Genomic DNA, 14,357 nt, shown 5'->3' on the forward strand with positions numbered 1-14,357 from the left:
CCCCACCCCCGCCATGAACTCAGCAGATTGCCCAGGTGGATATTGGGTGGATTGGGGGTAAGGGCTGGGGGGCTTGTTGCCTTCAGGCCCCTTAGTTGGTGCTGCATTCAGAGCCGCTGCAGCCTCTGAGGGGCTCCAGTGCGGAGGCTTCCTTGTTCCCCATGCATGCTCTGCTTCCTTTTGTCCTCCTCCTCCTCCCTGGGAAGGTGTGTTCTCAGATTCATGAAACGCCTTCAGTGCCCTCAAGTGGTACCAGGATAATGTGATATTAAAACTATAGAAGCTGGGATTTTGTATTTCTGGTTCTATACAGAGATGAGGTGCTAGGGCAAATAACCAACTTACAGATGAACCCCAGGATCGGGTGGCCTCCAGGCCTGGGAGAGTGTGCACAGCCTATCAGTGGTGGCCCTCAGAGATGGGAAGGACGCTCTGGACTGTGTGCAGGATGTATGAGGTGTTCATCGAGGCATGGCAGATGCTTGGGACAGTGTGTAAGGTCTACAGTGGTTATCAGAGGAGTGGAGGACATGTCCAGCAGTAGCTGGCCCATGGTCACACTCAGAAGTGCCAGCACACGTCACTCACTGTGATACCGTGATACTGAGCTGACCCCTCCGTCTTAACTTGGCAGGTCAAACTGTGCCGAAAACATCCGCAAGCACATCTTACACACGGGCAAGCACGAGGGTGTCAAGATGTACAACTGCCCCAAGTGTGACTACGGTACCAACGTCCCCGTGGAGTTCCGGAACCACCTCAAAGAGCAGCACCCTGACATCGAGAACCCAGACCTGGCCTACTTGCACGCTGGTAAGGGCTGGAGGCAGCGGGTTCCAGTAATTTCCGCCTTATCGTGGTCCTTACCTCCTGTGGGCACCCTCTCTTGGGGGCTTCACTAGCTCTGTGTCCCCTTTGCCCCAAGCTCCTTGAAGGCCCAGTGTGTCACTGTGGAGGAGGCACTAGGGAGGGTGTGAGCGCCTGGAGTCCCGGGTACTACAAAGGATAAATGTCTGGGGTCCTGGGTACTACAGAGGATGAGCGTCTGGGGTCCCGGGTACTACAGAGGATGAGTGAGTGTCTGGGGTCCCGGGTACTACAGAGGATGAGCGTCTGGGGTCCCGGGTACTACAGAGGATGAGCGTCTGGGGTCCCGGGGACTACAGAGGATGAGCGTCTGGGGTCCCGGGTACTACAGAGGATGAGCGTCTGGGGTCCCGGGTACTACAGAGGATGAGCGTCTGGGGTCCCGGGGACTATAGAGGTGAGGGCATCTGGGGTCTTCACTCAGCTAGCACAGGTGGCTGTGGTACTTCTGTTTCATCAGCTGCACGTGTCTCAAAACCAGCTACCTCAGACCTCAAAAAGAGCATTCCCATCATGATGTCATCAAAACAGGACTGGACAGGACAGGAGAAGCGTCTGAACTTCCTCTGAGATTTGCAGTGGATGTCAGGGGTGGAGGGATGTACAGAGAGTGCGTAGCAGGTGCTTGTAGTTGCTGGGGTTTCTCCCACCTCGCTCAGGCACGAGTCAGACAGAGACTGGTCCCAAAACTCAAACTTGGCTTTGCCAGGTAGCCCACCTTCCCGTGCCTTGACAGGAGCAAGTGCTCACTGGGCACTGGGTCGCTGTGCTGATGGGAGAACAGTTACATGGTAGCCTTTGGTTTGAGTGTCCATTGAGGAGATATTTACACGAAAAAACCCTAAAGAATGGTTCCAGGATGGAGGCCCTCTAGTACAATCTTCAAATAATGCCGGTTCTTATGGGAGTCCAAAATGCCGACATCTTCCCCCAAACAATGATCGCCAGGTAATTTCAGGAGAAATTAAGAATGAAGTAGTGATGTTGTCTCATCCTTCGTGGCCTCTATTTTTCTGCTGCTTTACTTTTAAAAGACGACGTGGACGTTGATAGGATTTTCAGCCCTTCTTAGATGCTGAGATGTAACCATCTGCACTGCGCACGCCCTGCCCTCCTGTCCTCACAAACTGAGACCTGGATTTCAAGTTCTTTGTCACGCTGGGATCCGGCCACATTCCATTCCCCAGCGCCTGCGTCTCATCTGGGTGAAGACTGACAACGTGTGTAACTCCCACCTGATCCCATCTCTGGAGGGCAGCTAAGGCCCCACCCCAGTCAGTGTCCCAAGGGTTCCTGTCCCCACGCCGAGGCTGTTACTCAGGCAGTGGAACAGCCGGTAAAACTGCCCCACATCTGTGTCTGAGCGGGCCCTCAATCACTGGCACGCTCAGATTTCCTCACCAGAAACGGGCACCGAATCTCTGACTCAGAGCACTGGTGGTCTGCTCTGTCAGCTTGGGGGGCTTACTCTTTCCCCAGAGTCCTGAATGGACCCTGGCCCTCCCTTTTTAACCCCGCCTCTGCCCCCCCTCCTGTGAGTTGGAGGTCTGACACACACAGGGCATTTTGTGCAATCATTCATTGTATGAGAAGGCCCCACACTCCAAAAACCCGACAGCATCTCCGTGGTCCTCCCTCACAGGACCGGAGTGTTTGGGCAGCCTGAGAAAGGGTGGCTTCTTTCTCCCTGACATGACTGCCGCTGCTAAACCCGTGCTGACTCACACCTATTAAATTGTACTTCTCCGGCTCTATCATTAAGCTCATCCATAAGTATCATCGCAAAGTCACTTCCTAATATAGACATGAGACGCACAGGCCTGTAATTTGCAGCCTCTGCTCACGCGTGCTCTCTCCTGCAGACCAGAGCCCTGGCTTCCAGCCTCCCTTCACTTCACCCCTAACAAAAGACTTCCTCAAGTAATTAGCAGGCCAGCCACTTGGTGCCCAGCCTCCACTTCATCCTTGGGCTCATTCTCTCTTTCCCTTCTCTGCTGCCAAACTTCCATGTTCCTGGGCTCCCTCCCTCTGGGAAGCACAACTTGGGAGCTGGGTATTTCGGGGCCTGGCCTGCCCCTTTTCTCCCTTCTCATCCTCCCTGGCTTGTGTGGACCCATATTCCATAGGCCGCACCAAGGGGTGCCTGACGTCAGAGCCCCATTCCCCAGCAGCCTACCTGCTCTCCTCCGTAACCAGTGGTACCCACCATAATGGCACCCAGGTTGGTAGGGGTGGGGGGTTGCCCGTGACAAGCTTGGACTTGGTAAGCAGTTTGTCCCGGGCAACCCCCCACCCCAACCAACCTGGAGTAGTCGATGCCTCACTGCCTCTCTCACTGCATGAAGAGCTTTGTCCAAACCCTCTTCATCGGAGGTTCTCAACCTGTGGGTCGTGACCCCTTTGGGGTTCAAATGACCCTTTCACACCTAATACATCCTCCATATCAGATAGTTGCATTACGATTCATACAGTTATGAAGTAGCAATGAAAATAATTTTATGATTGGGGGTCACCACAACATGAGGAAATTGTATGAAAGGTTTGCAGCACGAGGAAGGTTGAGAATCAGTGTTCTTAATGATACATTCTTACCTAGGCTTTATTGGGACCTGTTTACCCATAAGTAGGTCCTCACCAGCTCTTCACTGTTGATACCAAAAATGTCTGTTAATACCGTGGCTCCTGCCTGCCTTCCCAGTGTATGAGTTGGGGCGCAGGGTGAAGAATGCCATTGTGCTGCGCAATCGCAGTTTGCCTTTCCTGCTGCAAAGAAGAGTTGACAGTGCCCATTCAAACAGGCCCTTCACCCCCTCAAACTCACTGCCAGCCAGTCAGTCTAACCCCCGGGAACCGTTGGACCTCTCGGTATTCAGCACAGTCAAGTGAACGGTTTGAAACAGCAGGCCTTCAAGAGGTGGGAAGAGCCCTGGTGGCACAGTGGCTGCTGTTGGGCTGTGATCCACATGGTCAGCGGTTCAAACCCACCTCAAGAGAAGGGCTGGGCTTTCTACTCCCCTAAACAGTTAGTCTTAGGAACTCATGGGGGGGGGTGTCATTATGAGTCAGCATTGACTTGATGGCAGCGAGTTTGGATTTCTCCTTCAGGAGGTGAGGTTTCCTGAGGACTCCAGCCGCCATTGTGTTCAGTGAAGGCCTGTTTGGCGCCAGAATTTTCCAAGTGAGCCCACGTTGCGTGTGCCCAAGCCATCTAGTCTGTTCTTACTTAGCGCGACTTTACTGGTGTTAATGAGACCTCTTTTAGATGGTACTGCTGATGGGTTTGAACTGCTCACCTTGTGGCTAGTAGCCCAACACCTAAGCTACAGTGCCTTCAGAGCCTCCTTCCTACATGTCCTGGAGCGTAAAATAAGTCAGCTTTTATACAGTATCATGAAATTCATCGGGTAACCTTAAACTTTGGAGGTTTTCAGATTTTAAATGATCTGGAAACCTGTCTGAGAGAGCTTCCAAAGTTCATTGGCGAAGGTGGCATTAAAAGAGAATGGGACTTTCCCAGGACTCTGTGCAGCCCCTTATATTAGGGGAGGCTGTGGGGGAGAGGCACTGTCTGGGCACTCTTACCTCCACCCCATGTGACGGAGTAGCGCTGCCCCTCAGCTTCCTTGGGCAGCAGTCTGCAGGAGCTGAGCCTCTGCATGGCTTGAATCTTCCATGCTCTTTAGCAACCAAGAGCTTCGCCGTTGTCCCCTGCGGTCCCTTTGTCAGGAGGTGATGCTGCGTGCCTGAATGACAGTGTCACCGCATGAGAGGTGTTTCCACCAAGGCGGCGCCACTGTCTGGCATGGGCCCTGGCACACAGGTGCTTGGGTGGACAGACTGACAGATGAAAAGGTTCTCTGAAAGGGACCGTGGTGACCACCTTCACCACTGACAGGTGACGCGGAGTGCACCTCTCAGCTCCTCTCTCTCTTTGTGTTGCTGGGTGCCGAATGCTGGGCAGCCGCCTTCCTTTGCCTTGCCTTCCCCAGCAGATGTGCTGTGGAAGTCCTGTGGAAAGGGAGTACTGTTGAGGTTGTCTCTGGGGAAAAGCCAGCGACCCGAGCTTCCCTACTGCTGTCTCCGTAAGCACGGGAATGAGCTTCCACGTTGGTGTCAGGTTGCTTTCACGTGTGAAGGCTCTCGTAAAGACCCGTTCCTACACTTGTCCGTGTTCCTGTCCACAACACTTGGAGAATACAACCAGGTGAGGCTCAGCAAAGGCCATAGGTATAGTAGTCCTGGAAGCAATCTGCGAGGGGTTACTCCCCATAAAGTGATGCTCATTTGTTTTGCTTTGTTTGATGGGAGAGGGAGGGGGACAGTGCACTTGGAGTTCATTCCACCAGGTCAGACTGTTAATCAAGCTTTCTGTTTAGAGGTTCTGAAAAGATGGGGTCTAACAGCGTGGGGGTAGGGGAGAGGCCTGGTTTGTGGTTTGCCACCCCGTCAATGCACCGGCTCAGGCAGCCATCTCAGAGTGCCAGCTTTTGGCAAAAAGCAGCACGCCTCTCTTGTCCCAGGCCCCTGACTCACCTGACCTCGCTCCCTGTGACTCCTTTTTGTTTCTGCAACTGAAGAGAGATGTGGAAGGACAGCAATTTGACAACTTACAAGAGGTGAAGAAAAAAATGAGGGAAGTGCTGTCAACCATCCAAACAGATGAGGTTGAAAAATGTTTCCAAGAATGGAGAGTACTTTGAAGGTGATAAAGTTGTTTTGCAAAAAAAATTGAATACATAGCTTTGAAAAAAAATTGTAGTCATTTTGGGTACCCCTCAAATTTGATAACCTTTGTTCTTTTGATTTTCTGTGTCATACTCTGTTTTAACAGTCATATGGGAAAAACAGTATCGTTCAGAAGTAACATCATATCTAAGGTGACCAGACGTCCCGCTTTTGGCGGGAGAGTCTCAATTTTTAACAATTTTTCCCATGTCCCGCTGCATTTTTAAAAAGTCCCGATTTTTGGAAAGAAGGCACGACAAGCTAGGGCATATGGTTTTCGGCTGCCATGTGGCTATTTCACCAGGATATGAGTTTTATCAATGGTGTCCCGCTTTTGTCCCGCTTTACCAATGTTGACATCTGGTCACCTTAATCATACTGCCATGTACAAGGAGGCTCTAACTTGTTTGGGGACAAACTGAATTCAAAGAAGATGGTCTTTTCCCGTGACCTCTCTGAAACACTTCCCGGGCCGGGCTCTGTGAGGACCTTCAGGGCAAGCATGCCATTTGCAGCGCAGCCAGAGTGCATGCTGGGCACACTCCAGCATGGAAGTAACCCCTCTGGGATGAGCTGGCAGTGCCCCAACTCCTGGGCGGCCTCATCCCTGGCCATGTGATTTTAAAGAAATGCTTTGAGTTATGATTTGAGGTTTTCCTGAAGAAAAATGAACCCTCCCTTTATTGGAAAGTCTGGTCTTCCCCCAGACTGTCTCGAGCCCCTGGCATAATCAGGTGTGTGGTTCAGAGCCACATGGAGATGGAACTTGACGCTTCTTACCTTGCCCCCATAACACACACACACACACACACACACACACACACACACACACACAGAGTTATGTGAGCACAGGACAGTGCGATTGTCTCATCAACAGCAAAGGGCCATCTTATCTGGGCCAGCATTTGCAGCATTCATGAACTGAGTTCTGAAAGTTAAAATAGTCAAAACGCAGCAAAATTGTGATCTTATCCCTCTGACAAGTTCATTTATCAAAATTTTAAAGGAAAAATTGATTGTGGAAATTATAGTGGAGGCAGTCTGATTTTATCAGGTAATGGATGTGGCTTTGCTCTTGTACAGACCTTTGCTCAGCTGTTTAATTCAGTATAATTTATATATTTGGCCAATTTGCATACCATTGCACACAGTTGCGGGTGCACATGTTGCCCCAGGCTGCGTCGCTGCTCTAGATATGGGTCCACACACCACGGACCTGCTTTGCTGCCCGTTGGTGAAGAGACTTGATCCTCACTTCCAAACTAGAAAGGAGAGCCGGTGATGGGGCGTTGAGGCGTTCTTCAGGAGACGTAAAGGCGCACATTTTTATTCCTTTATGGAATGTTGTTTAGATGTCCCTTTCAGGGAGTAAAATGGTCCCAGCAAGTTTTCCTTATTTCATCTAAGTCTTGACGTTGAACTAAGGTGCTGGGGCAGCAGCTCTGGCAAACAGTTGGGCAGCTTCTCAGAACCTGAAAGTTGGAGTGACCGGATAGCACAGCGCTTGGAGCTCGGCACCCAGCCCACCACCAGTCGCTGTCGCTACTTATTTTTTCAAACCAAACGCAGACGTGGTCACCTCAAAATTGCCCCTGATGCCTCCTTGGGAAACAGTTACATTTCTGAGTGTTATATTCATGAACAAAGGATACCGTCTCCTCACTCACCAACCGGTTAGCTTCCAAAAACCCCGTCGTCGTTGTGTGAAAATTGCCCTAAGGACCTGCCTGGTGGGGCTACCGCTCCCATCAGCCGTGTCTGCTGAACTCTCTGCTTCCTCTCTGTGCCCAGTGTCTTCCACCGGGCAGGCCGTGGGCCATCTCAAACCACGGGCAGGGCAGACAGGGCCAAGATTTCCAGACAGGAGAGGGCCCACCCTACTCCAGCCCACACGGAGTTCATGTTCTCTGTGGAACCCCGCTCACCCAGGACCACCACCCGTGAGCCCCAGATCGGGGGTGAGCATTGAGTGACACCCTGTACCTCCTTGTGCCTCCTCTGCTGCCATCCCAAAGCCACCTGGCCCAAAGCCACAGCTCACCTGAAGACAGAGCAGCACCAGCCTGCATCCCCGCTGAGAGTCCCTCAGCCCACCAGGTACGGGTGCAGGGACAGGTGTTCGAACTTTTTAATGTTGTTCTTCCTTTTTATTTTCTCTGCCTCCAAGTCTTCTGGGAACGATCAAGGATGGGGGCTCAAAGGGTCTCCTGACTGTCAGCCCGGCGGACTTGTCAGTCGTTTGCTGGGGTCACAAATGCACGATGCCAGGGAGTGAGGATTGGGTGTGTTCTCCTGCAGGGGACACCTAGGGAAGTTCTTTTCTTCTCCTCCTCTATCAGGGTGCTGCCACGCACCGCCTGGCTCACAGTTGCATTCCAATGGGGCTTTACTACACAGCCACGCATTCAAATCGTAAGTTTAATGATGCACATGGGGTTAATTTACTCTAATTCTGTGCCTTTGACAAAGGTGCCACACTGTGATAGAGAGCTGTTTCCTGGTCCTGCGGTCTCATCTTTTCAGGGACGGTGTATAAATGGAACTGTGCTATGTGCACCGCTGGGCGTGGCTTCTCTCATTCAGTGCAGTGCAGTTCTGCTGCCATGGGTTTCCTGTGAAGGATTGTTTCGTCCCTTTCCATCGCGTGAGGACCCACAAGGCTTGTGTCCGCTCACTGGACTTCTGCCGTCCGTGGGTCCACCCTTGCAGGCAATTTTGAGCATGAATGGATGAGTCCCATGCCTCTGAGATTCCTGGGTTGAACAGACTGTGTGTGTGTGTGTGTGTGTGTGTGTGTGTGTGTAACAGACGCACTCTGGCTCGGACCTGCTGACACCCCATCAGCAGCAGGTTAGTTTCCCTTTTCCACAGCGGTCGCTCTGTCAGCTTCTCCCCTTCGTTTGTTAATAAGCCATTCTGAGAGGTGTAGGTGCTCTGGTCGCACAGTGAGCGACTCATCACGCTGTTAGCCAACCCCAAGGTAGGTTGGAACTCACTGGCCTCCCTGCAGGAGGAAGATGAGGCTGCCCACTGCTGTAGAGATGGAAATTCTCAGACGCCTGTGGCCGGGCGTTACTGCGCTTCTAATTTGTATTTAATTGCACTGTGTCCTTGACCAGTGGTCATTGTCCTTATTTGCCACGTGTGTGTTTGCATCGATAAAGCCTCAGGTGACATTGTTTGCCTCTCGGTTATTGAGTTCTGAGACTGTTTCCTCTTCCCGCCCAGCCCCAGCCCCAGTGCTGGGCCTCTGTCAGAACGGGCCTCAGACGCGTGCTGTCCCGGTGTGGACCTTCTGGGCGCTGCCCCCGTGGTTCTTTTCCCACAGTGTGAGTGCACGCGTGCCTTCTTTTCCAGTTCCGGTATTGACTCTGCTGTCACAGCTAAGATGACCTGCCTGACCCGAGGTGTGAGGTGAACCGCCCGTGTTTCCTGAGGAAGCCTGACTGCGCAGGAAGGGGAGCGGGCTCCTGAGGCTGTGTCTACGTTCAGGTCTATGCTGCACTGGTTGGGCTTTAAGTAACGCTCTGCTGTGTGTTGGTGAGTCCGCCCAGTGAATTAGGTGCCCTGTGACAGTGTCTGTACACATGGTTTGGTGACGTTGTTTCGTTTCTCACCACGTGTCCGCCTTCTCTGAGTTGCATGCTGGTCGTTCCGAGACGCTGGGAGCCACTGGAGTTAAATTTTGCGTATGGTATTAGGTAGGATGGAGGCTGTTTCTTTGTCCTGTTTTCTTTCTCTCGGCTGCGTCCGCTTCTCTCTCCGTGGGCCTGAACACTCTACCCTGAAGGGTGGCTGGCCCTGTTGCTCCTCAGGTGGCCTTGGCCTCGTAACAAGCCCTCCCCTCTTCATTGCGTATTAGTTTCATGAAAATGTACTAGTTGGATGCATCCCCGTTAGACAAGGTCGGCGAGCTATCTTTGTTGGTGCGTTGTTAGGGGAGGCAGTTGGTTGGGGTGGGGTCCCTGAAGATGGGGAAGAGTTGAAACAAAATAAACATGCACCGACAGGTGTGTGGAAGAATGCCATTGTCTTTGCTGCTCGTCTCTCAGGAACTTCTTGAAGCCCCCTCATGCATCTGGGTACCTGGACTTACACACGCACGCACATGCGGCATTTGACTAGAAAGTGTGTATAGAAAACTGGCTTGCAAAAGAGGCTGCACAGTTTGCCAAAGCCTCATGGCGTGCGCGTCATTAACATACAGATAAGGTGCGTGTAGCTATGGGTCACTCCTTCCTTCTACTGGGGGTCTCTCAGCCTCCGGCAATGCTTCTTCTGTTACTGCAGTGGCTCCCTGCGAGCAGAGCCCACCGGCAAGAGCCAGCAGGTCTCCTGGTACCTTAGTCATACCTGTGTGGTTTGCAAAGTGAGTTTATTCAGGGGGAAACTTGGCCATCCGCACAGTGGACGGCAGACATGCTGATACTGCATCTGTTCTGAGGGGAGCGCCACCGTCACTTCGGTCTGGGATGCAGGCCGCCGGCAGGCAGAAGGCCCTTGGAGCCCTGAGAGCCTCACTCACTTAGCAGAGCCACTTTCGCATCTCCAAGGCTTCTCTGGAGGCTTTTCCAAAAGTTCAGGCAGGTTCGCACCTGTCACAGCTGGTAGTGCTCTTCTCTGAGGAGCACGTCAGTTTGATTGGCAGAGAGTCAGTCTTCCTTTTTGTAAAAATATCGTAATTTTAGAGCATGCTTAAAATAAAAACCCGGCAGCCGTGATTTCCTGTTTGTAAAGGAAAAGGCGAGGTGCCTTTGAAGGGGTGTCGATCAATGTCATCACAGGGCATTGTCTAGAAAATGTTGTTTCTACCTTTGGGGCGAGGACTGGGGGGGGGGTGACCTCTGGGGCTCCCTTGCCACCCCTGTGGCCTGGCCTCACTCGCGTGGGAAGAACCACAGTCCCGGCTTCCATCCAGGCCGAGTGGCCTCTTGCCAGAGCCATTGCTGGACCCTGGAGTAATGCCTGTGCCCCAGTGATCTTTGGGGAAGGAACTCGGGTGAGCTTGCCTTTCCGACGTGCTTCCTGCAGTGGCCGTGCCCTGCGTGCATGTGCCGTGAGGCTTTGGCAATCAGAGACTTCCCCGGGGCGCCCCCTGGGTCGTGGGTGCTTTCTCACTGGGCCAGTAGGCTCCACTCTTGAGTGACAGAGTAGGTGTCTTCCAGCCCTATTCCTTGCCTGCACTGTCGGCACCATTGCGGGTCCCAGAGCGCACGTGCCCTGCCCTCCTGGCAGGGTGGCGAGGCTGCTTCTAAGAAACAAGCCATTTGCTCTGAAGATCGTGGTATTGGTCGAAAATGACAAAGAAATGACCTGGAAATTGTAGGACACTTGGTCTCGTGAAGGTGGTATTACTGTAATGTCACCAGACCCAAAGCTGGCTTTCAGCTTTCACTGCTACTAGGCAGGGGAGCCTGCTAGTAACGGAAGACCAGGGGGCTTCCTAGAATTAAAAAAAAATGGATTTTCCTCCAATGTTTTGAAGTCCTGATCCTGGCTGCCCTTCCGGTCACTGCCAAACTCGCTCTCTGTCCACGGTACGACACTGATGGGCTGGCCGTCGCTTGTCTGGGCCGGTCCTGTTCGTGGTCGATTCAAGGTGATGAAATGTTCTCCGCTCCATGCAGTCTTCCTGCTGAAGTAAGAACTGGACATGGTGCTTGCTGCAGGGTGGGATAGAGCGGAGCCGTGTGCTTCCCGGGTGTGGGTACTTAACTCACAGTACCTGAAGCCTCAGCTCTGGGAGAGGAGGACCAGGCCCAGGGGAAGTGTCATGGGCCTTGGGCAGTCAGGGAGAACTAGATTGGATAGCCCAGAGATGGTCGTGCGGCCCAAGAGCAGACTCAGGATAGGGCGTGCTGTCCAGGTGACTGATCACACTCTGGGTTTTATTTTTAGTTGGCCTTAATACTGATGTGTCGTCTTTGTGTGCATTTCTGACCTCCAGGCTCCCTGTTTCCCCCTCCCCTGCCCCACCAAGCATATAATGCAAAAAAGGATTTTTTTTGGGCGATATTTGCCATCAGGTCGTGAATCTTTGACCTGAACCAGAACTCAGAGGAGTGATTGGGTTTAGATGTGATGCTGTCATAGCACTTGATGTGTTTTCTTTCTTCTCGTCCCAGTCTCCTCATCTTCAGCTCAGAAAGTGTGTTAGAAAGACATTTTGAGATATTTTATGTTCAGTTTGAAGATATCAAAGTTTTAATGTCTCTTTATATTGGGAACGGCACTTGCGATCCAGGACGGTGAATTTTTTATTCTTTATGGCAGGATCAATGTGGGCGTGTTCATTATGCAGGCAGTAAGATGTCAAGCTAGTCACCCATGACATTAATATGCACTGTCCGTTCCACTCAGAGTGTAAGAGGCACTCTTGCCCTCACCCTCCATGGTTTGGGCCACACACTCCCACGTGTAACATGTGCATGTTAATGCTCGTCACAAGGTCCCTCTGAGAAAGAAAGCCTGGTGCTGGCATCCCTGCTGGAAGGCCCCCACGGCCATGACCCACACCCACCAACTCCCCTCTGGGGGATGGACATGGGCCTGCAGAATTTCTCCCAGGGTGTCCTGTCTTTCAGTGCTGAGCTACACCAGGCAGGGCCCTTGTCTCAAACCTTTGTAGACCCAAGCCCTAGAATCCCCGACAATCAAGAGGCAGTAGTCCCAGGGGAATCGGAACAACTCGGCTCAGAAATAAAATGACTCCGTTTCTCTTTGACATCCCAGAGTATGGAGGTAGCACTCCGCCACTGTTCCTGCTGCTGCTTCCAATCCGTGCAGCCGGCAATAAAGCTTAAACGTGGTTTAGTGGGAACGGTCTCAGAAATGTCCTGAGCTTGAGTCTCAGATTCTCCCGTGCGCTCTGTGCGCTGCGAAACATGTTTCATAAGAGTGATTGGACTTTAATTTTGTTTGAGAGTGTGTAACTACTCTTGTGTCGAGAAGTGCTGAGTTGCCAAGAAGCAAATATTGGGCTTTTTGCTCCTATAATATCTCGGGAGATGCATGTAACTGCATTTGCTCACTTAACAAATTTTGTGGAGCAGTGACTTCATGGTATTACACCATTCTTGGCCTCAAAGGCCCATCAGAGAGCAAAGCAGACGCGGTCCTTGCTGCTGTGTGACGCTTGTCCCTGCAGCAGGGAAGGCGGGCATCCAGCAGCCTCTGGGAGAGATGCCTGCTGCTGGCACAGTCTCCACAGAGACCCTGTCGCTGCGCGCCGAGGACGCAGCTCCGGGCAGAGACCTGGCTGAGGCCTCCTGAGACTTCCCTGCTTTCCCGATGGGGAACTGTGCACGTCAGCCATGCCTGGGAGACGCGTGGGTTGGAGGGAGACCGTGCCAAAAGCCGGAGGGGAGGCACAGCCTTGAACTGGAGGAACTAGAGCCCTCAGTTACTGTTGTACGAGGGACCCCCTGGTGGGATCAGTCACACGGGGTGGGCGTGGAGGGGCTCCCCTCCCAGCCACGCTCCACTGGGAGGGCACCGCGTGAGGGACCAGCTGCCAAGTTCACATTATCTGTGCCCACACCACACACTGCCCCACTCATTCTTGGTTATGCACTCACTTTAGACCAGATCTGGGACAATACTTTAAAATACATGTATATCATCGTTTCATTTGCTCAACAACATCTGCTGCTATTATAGATGGTGAGGGCAGAAGGGGCAGGAGCAAACAGGGTCATGTAACGAGAGGCCAGCGAACCTCCCGACATCTAGCCTCCTGAGTTCATGTCAGCCAACTGTGTCTCAAAGTGCCGAGCCAGTCAGAACCCCCGAGACTGGCACAGGATGAGGGCTTTACTCTCACCAGGAGAGGTGGTGTGAACGGGCGATTGTTTCAGCAGCTTTTGATGAAAGTGAGGTCACCACATTGGTGACCAAAGACACACCTCAGCAGCAGAGCCCCTATAGGTGTCCGAGATGGTAATTCTCGATGGGAGTAGAAAGCCCTCGAGTGGCTGGTGGATTTGAACTGCTGACCCAACACGTCAGTCCCCCAGCACGTAAGCAGTACACCACCAGGGCTCCCTCAACCCTGAAGTGTCTACATCTTTTCTAGGCAGCCCGCAGAAGGTTTCCTTTGTAGACTTCTACTTGTCTACATACCAGCCAGGTGGGTACTTAAAATGAGACCACATCATGGGTTCCGTTTTGAAACCTAAGAATGTAGCTGCGTTGGAACCAGCCATTCACATGCCGCAGCCTTTTCCTGGCTCTCAGCTACCCCAGTACCCCAGGGGCAAAGGCGTCCAGCCAGACCTGGGAGCCCAAGGCTCTCCCAACAGATTGGGGCTGCATTTATTCTGGAACCCCCACACTAACTGCCCCATTGAGGCAGCACCGATTCACAGCCCCCACTGGGCAGCATAAGAAGCATGCCATCACGTTGGGTTCTCAAAGGCTCCGCACAAGAAGAGCCTGAAGCCAGCCAAACCCACCCATGTAGTGTGCAGTGCCCCAGGGCATCGCCAGGCTACTGATCTTCACACGGGCCGCCGGCCTCTGCTTGTCCCCATAGAATGTTGGTGGAACCACCTTCCCTTCGGGTGGCAGCTGAGTGCTTTGGCCTGTGCTGGCCCTCTCATCAGCAGCCACGCCCTCTTTGTCATTGCACCCCGCCATTCTGCCACTTGTGTGTGACTGGGCCACTAAGGACTCACAACACTTCGCTGTCCCCACTGCCCTCTGTAAGGACCTTGGCCTTTACCTGACTGCCTGTCTCCTTTGGCTCCTTCCCAGAGCTCTGACTG

The 14,357-nt window shown here is 52.7% G+C and overlaps 1 protein-coding gene across 1 annotated transcript in view; it reads left to right on the top strand.

Moving 5' to 3' along the window:
- Positions 1-14,357, top strand: part of ZNF407 (zinc finger protein 407) — a 363,650-nt gene that overhangs the window by 256,240 nt on the left and 93,053 nt on the right. The window contains exon 7 of the mRNA XM_004715932.2: positions 635-813. Coding sequence (XP_004715989.1) covers positions 635-813 — 179 coding nt within the window. The remainder of the gene's footprint in view (positions 1-634; positions 814-14,357) is intronic.

This window comes from Echinops telfairi, unplaced genomic scaffold (genome assembly GCF_000313985.2).
Source record: "Echinops telfairi isolate 266 unplaced genomic scaffold, ASM31398v2 ScPeMD7_7400;HRSCAF=8409, whole genome shotgun sequence".
In the NCBI taxonomy this organism is placed as follows: Eukaryota; Metazoa; Chordata; class Mammalia; order Afrosoricida; family Tenrecidae; genus Echinops; species Echinops telfairi.